The sequence below is a fragment of the Eurypyga helias genome, unplaced genomic scaffold (genome assembly GCF_000690775.1).
Source record: "Eurypyga helias isolate BGI_N326 unplaced genomic scaffold, ASM69077v1 scaffold12505, whole genome shotgun sequence".
NCBI classification, from domain to species: Eukaryota; Metazoa; Chordata; class Aves; order Eurypygiformes; family Eurypygidae; genus Eurypyga; species Eurypyga helias.
The window spans coordinates 50,967-62,972 of record NW_010252122.1 but is presented as its reverse complement, the minus strand read 5'-3'; the positions used below and the strand labels follow the sequence as shown (position 1 = coordinate 62,972).

The following is a 12,006-nucleotide window of genomic DNA, read 5'->3' as shown; positions in this document are numbered from 1 at the left end:
CCTACTTTGTCAGAGTGAAGCACACAATGCTTCCATGTGAAACTTCTGATTTTTAAATAAAGTGCTGAAAGATAACCCTAAATCAAGTATTACAGTTTCCCCTTTGGTGTAAGATAGAAAACATCACAGGCCCTAATACATCTAAGGGAAAAGATCCCAAAATATTAAGATATTTGGGAACTTTTACTTGTTGTCCAGGAAAATTGAATTTAAGATAAATGTTACTGAACAAAATAACAGTTCATGTGGAATAGTTGAAACCTGGTCCTATGAAAAAGCTAGAAAAACAGTGTTTACAGGGGCAAAATTCACAGCTGGTCCTTACAAACTGTACACATATGCAAGGAGTGGGTGGGAGTGGGAGGGAGAATAGCAAGGCCCTACCTAATTTTAGGTGCCAGTCTCATGATACAGAGCTGCCATATGTTAAAGGTGAACACAGTAGGAGGATGGAAGAGATTAACTATAATGGGTTTTCTGGGAAAAAATTAGTGTCCCAGCTATGCTTTATTATACTGTTCCTGTGTGAACCTAACCCACCAGTGTACATCCATTAATTAATTATCATATATAATACTTTACCGTGAGAGCAAAGTTATGCATGGGCTCTTTCACCTATTTAAAAACCAAAGCCAGAAGTTACTAATTCACAAAAGCCATGGAACGATAGGATACAAGTCTTTCTGTTTACAGTCTTGCAGCACTGTGACTTCCATGAGGACTTTAATGCTACAGCACACAACAAAACCAAAATTTTGTTCTAATAGTGGTTACAACACTTAGTAAACTCATTCAGCGTTACACCTGAACTAAGCCTGTGCAAAAATAGCCACGTGACTAGCTTTAAAAGTGAACAAGATGAACCTTCTCTTACAAAAATTTTCCTATCCTAACGCCTGCCAGCTGACTGGTACGTGCAGACATACACATCTGGGGGTAGGTGATACTTTATGGGGGCTCATTAGCCCCTTTGTATTTCTGGTATTTACAGATAAAATGTCTATTTGGGATGGGAATTTCTATTAGAAAATCAGTAATTAATTTGTCATAACAGAAGAACAGCCTTAATCATCTATTAAGTAAAATTAATTAATATAAAACTTTTTAACCTTATTATTACGTGGGGGTCTCTTCAATACACTAATCCTCCAAATTCAAGAGAGAAAATGGAAAAATTGGAGAAGATCCAGTGGAGTATCACCAAGATGATTAGAGGGTTGGAGAACTTGGCACATGAAGAAATGTTGAAGGAATTGGGTTTGTTCAGGCTAGAGAATAGAAAGCTTGGGGGGTGGGGTGTGGGTGACTAACGAAAGTCTTCCAACACCTAAAAGGTAATTATAAAGGAAATGGAGGCACTCTTTTCACAAAGATGTAGGTGACAGACACGAAGCAATGGGCACAAGTTGCTTCAGGGGAAATTCTGTCTAGATTAAGAAAATACTTTTCAGTGAGAGAACAGTGAAGCACAGGAATAGGGTGCCCAGTGAAGCACAGGAATAGGGTGCCCAGTGAAGCACAGGAATAGGGTGCCCAGAGAGGTGGTGGAATCTCCCTCACTGGAAATATTCAAGGCGTGGTTTGACAGGGCTCTCAATAACTCAGTCTTCAAGAGAAGGTTAATTGAGACCACCTTCAGACATCCCTTCCGATCTTGACTTTTCTGTGATTTTATTGTGGATTTTGGAAATGCCGTGGGCTGCTGAAAAGCCCGTTAGGCTACAATCAACGGTCACTGTGAGCAATTGAGGTCAGAATCTCAACTCTTCCTGAACAAACTGGCTGATATAAACCATGATAGAAATGCCAGATGTGAATTGGTGAGGAAACAAGCACCACTAATGTGTTTGAATCTGGGGCCAAATTCAACCTTTACTTTCCAGCAGGAGGAAAGCGGAGTTACACTAGCAATGAAGCTGATCCCTACCTTTGTCTACTGGTGTAATTTTTATGCATCTGGTAACTGTTAATTTATCATATTATACTAGTAGGACACTTGAACTTGCCTTTTTTCTGGTGCATACTGAAATGTAACTCGGCGAGGCTTACATCACTGTTTGCTATGTCATGGTAAACCTATACACATGACCTTAATGCCTGGCACAGATTCATGTGAATTTGTGACACACCAGCAGCCTAAAAGGTAGTTTTCTCACACTTGCCAGTACTTTGTGACTGATCTTAGCAACCTGGTTGATTGAAAATAATTTACTGAGAAACTGAAATGATTTCCTGAATAAAAGACGTGATTTAAAAAATTGTTTAAGGTGACTATTCATGGACAAGATGCAGCTTTCCCTGGTAGGTACAGAGAGCTGTTCAGCCCCTCAGGAATATAGCCATGTAAATGTTTTATTCATGTCAGTTATTCACATAAGTGGGTTTCACTTCAGTGTGTAACACAAGCCAGCTGGTTTGCTTCTTTTAAACTGATTTCTCATGCACTTCATATTGCTACACCCCCTTCAGAGATATTTATGGAAATTTCACAGCAAGCTGTCTCAAGCTTATGTGCTATTAAGATTCCATTCTGGGGTGTTTAGTGCATTAGATTTATAACATACAGATTTATGGACTCAGCTACTTGATGGCCCAATAAAGCACGTTGGAACTGAAGGCAACTACTAATTAAAATAATATTTGATTGCCCTTAGCATATTGTAAAACTGCTCTGGATTCAAACTGAGCCAAGACAGCTTCTATACAGCCTCACAGCCTAACTGAATAATAAGAAAACTGACAATTCACATATACGATCAGTTTAATTGTGGCTACACTTTGGGAATTATAACATGTTTTTCTCTCTGTTTGTATACACGGAAGTGGGCTAGTGTTGAAGTACTCTTAAGCCCCTCATGGCTTTGGTTGTTCTGAACACTGAAGAATGAAAGGACTGAAATTCACAGCCAGAGAGAACAAGAAGGTTACAGTATGAGTAACAGAGCTGTAAAGTATCAACTATTCTGCTAATCCCCATTTAAACAATTAGATTAAATCCTACTGAAAAGGATCAGCTCATAAGATGCATCTCAAACTAAGTTCTTCCTCAAAAAGGATATTTTCAATATTAGGTAGAATTTTCATCTTGAAATCTCTACCATTAAATTTTAGAAAGAAGGGACTTATGCAACCCCTGCTCCTTGCTCTAAATAGTTAACTTTCTCAGACTGACTTCATACATTTTACAAAGTGTAGTAAGAGGTCTGAATTTTCAAGCATGCAAAAAGCTTGGCTTACACTCTGTAAAGGTATTTGGAAACAGCGATGAAAGCAAAATAAGGAAATAGTTAATATTAATTGCCATGATGTCTTACTGCAATGCTCAGTTAATTCCATTCTAATGAACTGCCCTAAATGCTGCTAACACCACGTCAGTGTGGTGGCTCCATTCAGAAGAAGAGAAGTTTTTTAGACAGTGGTGACGAGGGGTGATTTCATACGCTTCTCTGCAATTAAAATGGACAGATTTTGCCTGCCTGCCATGTAAAGACTGACATGCAGAACTTTATAGGACCAATTACAGGAGGTAACACCGATGGAAAACCTGGGGCATTATCCCTTGTCATGCTAGGAGCACATTACGAAGAGGGAAGACCATTCATGAGTCATTAACAAAGATCAGGTATGCAAGAATTCCTGAAAAAGCTTTTTCAAGTGAACTACTGAATTCGGATCCTTAGTTTCAGCAAGTGGGGATAACATCCAAAACTTCTGATGCTTTCTGCAAATTAGGCTTCCACCATCTAGACTAGATGAAATTCTGCTGTTGCTAATATGCATGCATCTTATTGTCACATCTGCAATAGTTCAGCATCCAAGTGCTGGAAGAAATTTCGTGTGCTTATTCAGCAAATCTAACTTTCTGCTGAGTCAGCAAGATAAGTACTTGCATGAGAAGCACAGTAACCAAACCAGAATAAAAAAATGAGGGGGAAAACGTTTCAAGCAGGTGAGATTTCTTCTACTGTGTTTCTAATTTTATTTGCTGTTCTTGCTAGATAATACTGTTTTCAAGCTCAGTTTCCAGTTACGCAGGTATAAGACTGGAGTATTTCAAGTGTTTTACCCAGAACATAATCCAGCATCCACCTTAACTTTCTAACTGTCCTGTAACGGCTTCCTGCGTCAACAGATGGAGACCAAGGGAACAGTGCTCTATTTTAATAGCTGCTCTTGTATCTACCTCCATTGCTATGAAATTGGCTTTTAATTCACTTTCATTTCCTAAGTTATTTTTCTATAATGTTTTTGGGGTATAAATCCCATGTAGTAAGCTACATCTGTCTGAAAACAAAAGCCGCCCTTTGATTAGAGCCGGAATGCAGTATCCGAAATGGTGTGTTTGGAAACCTCTGCAGAAAAAAACATGTCTGCTTTAATACATCTAGCTCGAGGCACCACGGGGTGAGTCAAGGACAACAGAGCAGTATGTCTGAAAAAAAAAAAAAAAAGAGAGAGAGGAAAAAAAAGGTCCCTGCTTTTCTTGGCTAGCTAATACATAAACTGCAGTGTTATTTATGTGACTCTTATAAGTGTTTGGGATAAAAGTAATTTCATATCACTGCAAAGATTTGCTGCCCTTCCTGTCTTTCAGGAGACACTGAAAATCTACCTGCAAAATAGTGTCTTCCTGGCACCTCTAAGAATTAAACAATATGCAAATTTCAGCAGCTAGAATAACTAGCTATTAATTAAACAGTGATTCATGATATATATGGAACCAATTGCTTTAATCTTTTAGAGGAATAATTAAAAAAACTAATATATGCAATAAATTTCACTGTATTCAGGAAATAAACAACAGCATATTGTCCAATTAACTTCCTGAAGCTTCTGGCACACACAGACAAGCTACTTCTTTTTCACGCATTTTTCCTACAGAATCAGAGAACACAAATTGATAAAAATATCTTTCCTACACTATACTACAAATTCCTATAGCTTTTATCAGGCAGGTCTCTGTGAAAAAGCTTTCCATGCTCTACCTGCAAGACATTAGACTTTAGCAGGTTATAAACCATACTTGAGATTTGGTTAAAAAAAATAATACAGTATTCTTATATTTTTGGTAAATAATGAGTTTGCACTGCATGTTTTGTTCTAGTCTTTCACAAAAATGATCACTAAGGAAACCTTACAGTTAAGGAGAGCCAAAAGGCAAATCACAAGGGCCCAAGCTTAGTGCTTTGTGGTTTTTTTTTTTTTCCCCAGATGATTACATCTTCAAATGATTACTGTTTTTAAAGCTTTTGTAGAGGATTTCTTTATGCTTGAGACACTGTGTTATTGTAACATATTATCAATGTCACCTTTCCTCTAGTCTCTGGAGTTTTGAAAAATTAATGTTTGCAATATCTTCTTAAAAAAAAAAAAAAATCACAGGTACCTCCTGATTACCTTTTTCCGGTAATTTTTGGGTGGGGGTGCATACCTGCTCACTGTTGCTATGTCCATCCTGAACACCCGTCAGTGAAACCCACTATTAGCTAATGGAAGTATTTCTAATAAGCCAGATACGAACTGTATAGCTTTCCCTTTGGCAACACCTTGGAAATATAGACAGTGAACCCTACAGAAACAGCAGGTGTAATTTTCACAGGGTAGAAATCAAGAGCAGAGAGTATTATACATGCAGAATATGAGAGAAGGCCGTTGTGCCCGGTGCAGCTTCAGTGGCATTATCAATAGACTGACCATTGGTTAACCTGACAGTGACACCGTGAAATGTCAATATTCTGGGATACTAAAGTTAGTAAGCCTCTACTTAGCATCATAAGTGTAAGTCTAGAGAATAATGACTTTTCTTCTAAATGAATGGCATGGCAGTTGGAAACATCTTGGGGATTTTATAAATATAACTAAATGCTTTCAGTCCTGTTCCTTCACCCTCTTGCAGCAACACAGCAACTTATTGCCACACAAGGGAGCAGGATATGACGTTAAAAGAGCTCCAACCACTAGTAACTTTAGATTTAGGTGAAACCAGAGCATCACCTTCTAAAAATCTAAAAGAATTCTTCCACTTCCCCAAATACAAAGGCATTTTTGAAAATAAATGTTGATACTTGTAAATTATTTAGGGGGATGAGATTTTTTTTTCTGGGTCCATTTTTTTTTATCTCCTTGGTCCATTATTGGGTCAAACACGGAACTGGGAAAGGTCTCAACGTGGTAGACTAGGGTTTTCAAAGACATCTGAAGGACTGAGAGACATAGTTGTCACTGAATTTCAGCTGGATTTGTGACTAAGCCTTCTAGGACCCTGCAGACAGTGAAGCCACAAACCCAGGAAAGACCAAGTGATGTTGGTGATGAAGATGTATATAAACCCTGCAACAGCTTTGTTATTTTAATAATTTTGCCATTAATTCTAGGTTTAAATTGTGTTTAGTTTGATGTGCTTTTATTTCAACTCTGACCCCATTTCCACCCAGAACTTACTTGATAAAATATTTGATTCCATCTGCTGTATAAGCTTCTTCCCATCCATAAGGCAGACCTAAGAGGAAATAACAACAGAAGATGTTGCTCAAAGCTTAAGTGACACGAAGAACATAGTTCTGAAACGGGGTAAGTTAGCATGCTGTCATTTCAACCCATGTCGTAGAAAGATTGTAAATGAATTCTCACTGTTTTTGTAACAAAGAATAATGCAAACAATACAATTTAGTAAGTATTTGCTGTGCTACAAAGCTATAAACCATTTGATGACACTTTTATATAAATCCCCTCTGCCTCTGGTCTGCTGAGGTCTGTTTTTACAGATATTACATACAGATGCTAACAACTTCATGAGGTAGAAATCTGAGCAGAATGAAATCCTCTGCTGTTTGGTTGGTTTATCACCAACTATTGTGTTTATAGAAAAATTTTTGCGTATTTAGACACAAACTCAAAGGCACTTAGAGACAGAATTTGAGAATACATGTACAAATATTTGTATGTATGCTTATCTATCTCTACATAACCTGATGAAGGTTAATTTACTAAATGCATTGCTTAATTTTATGATTTACAGTAATGTTTCCAGGAGTATTTAATACCGAAAAGTTTAGGATAAATTAAATTAGATCATTCTGAAAGGGTACCATTTCTACATGCACTGAGGAACTGTGCTCTCCTTTCCCCTTTTGTAATTATCGGTCATGCTCATCTTAAAAACTCCATCTTGGACTTTGTTCTCAGTTTGAAAGTCCTGTCCACGAGAATGAGTAATATTTTTAGTGGGGCACTATACAGTTTAAAAATTAAATTTACATAGGAAACCTCTACCTTTTTTATTACTATTTGTTCAAAACCAAACGTTTGTAGAGTTTGAAAAGTGCTGGAGAAAGACACATCAGTCCCTGTGCAAAAATGCTCCTGATGTACACTTTTGAGATACTGTATCGTAATGTATATAAAGGACAGTGCAAGGTCCTGAGAAACCTCCTTTTTTTGGAGACTATCAATATATATAAAGTTAAAAAATGCCTGAAATTTGTACTGCAAGTGCTTTAGCTTGAAAGCCATCTCAAAATACTAGCGTCTTAGGAGTTAAACTATTTTTGTTCAAGCCACAGTATACTCAAAGACCAGCTCATTAGAACCATCTGTGAGCCTGCTTCAGATTTCAAACTTCTATTTGGAAAATGTGCTGGCCTGCACGCACCAGATGATCTTTGAAAGCTGCTTCTTACCAAGGCATGCCCTAAATGCACACATATATTTTGGGGTAATTTCTCTTGTTTTCTTTTCTCCCATGGCCACACTTTTGCCTCCAGTGTGGTCCTGAAACTGGGAAGGGGTAACTTCCCAGTTCTCAAAGACAGAGTTCGTCACAGCTACAGAATCATGACTTGGCACAATGAAGCGGGTGGAAACCATCTGAGAAGTAATTATACCTGTAGCCACCAGGTGAAGAGCAAGAAGTAAGTCTACCAAAACTCCAGAATTTGGGAACTTGAGAAGTGATAATTGTAGAACAGAACCATTACTGTTTAGTACTACTTGAAATGTAAAAAGCACATTTTCCTTTCAGTTTTACCCCGTATCAGTCGCTAATTCCAGGCTGCTTCCATTTTCATTTTAGACCTATACAATCTGTTCCTCAAAACATGCCACCTACTACCTTTGAGAGAGAATAATCCACAGCTACTTCCCTTTAAATACAAGGTAGTTGCTGCGTAACAGTTTTCAGGCTCTGACTCCTATGAAGGAAGGAAGGAAGGGATGTTTTAAATTACAAATATGCTAGACATGATCACTAGTTCTTCCTTCCTCTCCCATAAAAGATGGGACATTTATTCAACATGGATATTTCCTAATGATTCAAATGGCAATAGGATTCATCCTTCAATTGCTTCCATGTGCCCTGTCTTTCCTCATTCCTGCATGCAACATGCATACCCAAAATAAATGACAACAGATTTGCTCAATTAATAATAAACCCCTCAGCATCTGCTGTGTGCTCACATGGGTCCCCTACATGACCCGTTTCATCAGTGATAATTACACTTTTTCACTAGTAATTTGAATAAAATTATTTCCTTCCCCCCTCCCCCCCCTTTCTAAATGAAGAACAGCAGGTAGTAGCAATGACAACTGATGCTCTGCATTTTCTCAACCATGAAAGACTATGCTTTTCAAAAACACTGAATATATTTGTCACCTATAAATGACACTCTGGAGATACCTCTGCACCTTTATTTGCATTTTTGACTCTATGTGCATTGGACTGTATATCCTTTCAACTTTTTATATGCTTCAAAGCCACCTACATCTGTAGTTTTTTTAATGCCTTTATTTTCCATATTTTTACTCTTTTCCACTGCTGTTCCCTTTACTCCTTTCCTTCACTGTTAGATTTGTACTTATATTTCTTGGTATTTCCCATGGTAGTCAGGAGGCTCTCATGTTTTGCATCATATTTCCCTAGACATCATCTTCATTTCCTCCAAGCTCACTTTCTCCATGAATCATTCATAAGTTGATCTACTTCCTAGTGCTGTATTTTTTCACACCCTCCAGGGTCAGATCTGTTTCCTGTCCAAGGACTTGCTTTGAAAGACTGCTGAGCTCTCACCTGGACTAAATGGGAGGTGAAGGAGCTCAAACAGTCACAAATGTAGTCTCAAAAGATACAGGATTTAGCCTGTATAAACCCCAGCAGTCTTAGGTTTCCTACGTAATTATAATTTCTTCTGTGAATTGCTAAAGTCTTTGATGAAACTTCATAAATAATATATCTTGGCTGCAGTTGTCTGCATATATCATCTTAAAGAAATTACAGATTTACAATATTTAAACCCAATTTCTTTTCAGCAGAAAATACAGGGCTTTCAGCTATTCAAAGATTTGTGATTATTTATCTTTTGCAAGGTAAAGAAAAGGCAGAACTACAAAATTATGCATGCAAAAGCAGCAGATACAGTCCAAAGCACTCTTTGTCTAAATAGAATAAATAGTCTCCCGAGAGAGGGCATGCTAGCCAAAACACATTATAACCTACCATTATGATGTGCTGAGTATATGCATTTAATTAGGGTTAATGCAAAGGAGGTTTCTATAATTCTGTGTGGGACAAACCCCAGCAAACCACTTGCTGTTGTGTGTACAGCAGTTCTGAGGCAGCTGGTCACAGAGCAGCAAGGCAGGGTCCCTGGTGACTGCCTGCCTCCTCAGCTGCAAGATGCCTGCTGTGATAACCACCATTGTCAAGTTAACATTATATAAAGCAGAAAGGAAATGAAACCCTGGGGCAAACAGAACTTTCCTGATACTTGATGAAGTGTGGATCTCAGTGACCTTTATCACCTCCTTGGGTTAACAGGACAAATGAAATGCACCAGCACTGATACTTGGTTGGTTGCAGAAAAATCAGCATCAACCCAAACCAAACACTTGTATGAAGACACAGCCACTAAAGATTTTCCCTGCTGTTTCCAAGACAGAACGCATATACTGTCCCTCAGTAACTGCTGCACAGAGCATGATCAAAGTACGTCCCTAAAGGAAGAAGGGAGGGAAATACAGGTCTTAGGAAAAAGCCTCATTTTACTGGCCAGTTATCAAACCTGGAAACTGTGCAGTAATGTAGCTGGGTGGGTTTTTTCAGTAAGTTAGTTAAAAAACATTAAAGCAAAAGAAATGTGAAGATCAGCAGATGAAACTAATAAAAGCAGATACCATAACATGAATATTCAGTTGACTCAAAACTGACAAGTTATTTCCCTAACATGTAAATACTGCAGTCCAAAATGTTTCAGTTTTCTTATTTTCTGACAAAATTACTCAGAGGACATGAGAAATTCAGAGACTATAGTAAGAATTGCTCAAAACTTTACTGTTCACTAGGGTTCTATGTAGATTTGGCCAAAGTGGGACTATTTAGATGCTTCAAGACCAGTATGTCCTTAAGTGCTTTATTTTGGCATTAAGGCCAGACTTTAAAACCCTGCTTAGGGATAGCTGCTTCCCAGATGTGGTAATCTCACCCTAAAAACTCCTTCGTGAAGCATAAGCCTCTTTCCAGCAGCGTTCACAGCTTTGTCATCCACCATAAAAAGGATGTCTGGCTGCAATTAGTTTCCTGTTAGGGCTAAACAATCTCAGGGCTCTAACATTAAACCATCTCGTCTGGAATTGATGTGAAGTATCAAGCTTAACGGATGTAACATCTACCTGGAATTCAAAAGCCACATAGTATTAAGTATTCATTCACAACGAAAACATTCTTGGACCAACAACAGAAATAAGGATGTCTTTTTTACATATTCTTTACCTAGCTTAACTTTTCCAGTTATATATATATCAAGTAAGATAGCATGATCTAGCTCAGAATTACCCTTTATTTACCTCCTAATGATTTATTTATGTTTAATATTACGATTCTCCAGAATCTGGAAGTTATTTGCAGAAATAGGAATTACCTGTTAGAAGTTATAAAAGATATAACTGATATAAAAGATTTGCTAAAGGATATTATAAACAGTTTTCTCCATCGCTTGATCAATGAGGTTTTGAATTCTGATCTCTCTTCAATATCCACTAGTTCAGCTCTTTATCAACACTTAAAACTTCCTCACGTGGCCTCAACATTAATGTAAAATTTATTAGATCCCAAATGCTGTTGGCTCTTCTCTTGGAGCTCTCTAGGCATTGCAAAGAGGATGGAAAGATGACGGTCTGACTTGCTGTTCTAAGTTATCTGTTCTTGGACTCCTGAGTGCTACTGGAATATGGGAATAGCCCCTCTTTGAGACTAGAGGTACAACATGATGCAAGACCAGCAGAGGAAATCCTCTGTCAGTTATGCAATTTGACTTGACTAAAGCAAAAATCAGGGGAGAAATATCCAGCCCTGTTTGTCGAGTGCTTTCAGTGTGGTGCAGGCACGAAAAGGCCTTTACCGGTACTGAGGCTGTCAATAATATATACTGTGTTTTACTGCTTATTTGTGAATTAAGTGTAAAAACTCAGGTTCAGAAAAATAGCTTTCAGAAGTGAATATGCACTTCTGGCATTTGTTTGTGTGCCGCTTTATTCTTTAGACCATTTCAAGTGCTCTTCCCACAAACAAATGTGTTTCATTTTATGAATAATACTCTGCTAAGGGAACATTCCATTCCTTTCTTTCACATATCAAATTCCATTTTAAAGAAACGGTTCTTCTTCTTTTGTTGTTGTTAATTTAATAAAACAAAGATGGAGTAAGTAGTTTTCAAGTGGAGACATCTGGGAAATACTAGCAACTGAAATTTATGCTGATGTAGAGTATGGTTGGCAGATTGGCTTGTCTCCCTTCAGTCTTGTTCCTAGAAACCATGCTTCAGGAAAAACATTCGTCTTACTTTGGATATTCAGGGCATGGTGAAAGATGACCTTGTGTTTGTCCATTTCCCATTAATCATAAGATATTGACCTATCTATGTTGGCAAAATCATGAATCTCTTATTAAAACAACTGCATCATATCAAGTTACACTTTAGAATGAGAATTATAAAATCGTTCGCTTCTCGTGCTGAA

The 12,006-nt window shown here is 37.8% G+C and overlaps 1 protein-coding gene across 1 annotated transcript in view; it reads right to left on the bottom strand.

The window, feature by feature from the left end:
• STXBP4 (syntaxin binding protein 4) overlaps positions 1 to 12,006 on the bottom strand; it is a 67,718-nt gene that overhangs the window by 9,758 nt on the left and 45,954 nt on the right. Inside the window, exon 21 of the mRNA XM_010152246.1 lies at positions 6,442 to 6,499. Coding sequence (XP_010150548.1) covers positions 6,442 to 6,499 — 58 coding nt within the window. The remainder of the gene's footprint in view (positions 1 to 6,441; positions 6,500 to 12,006) is intronic.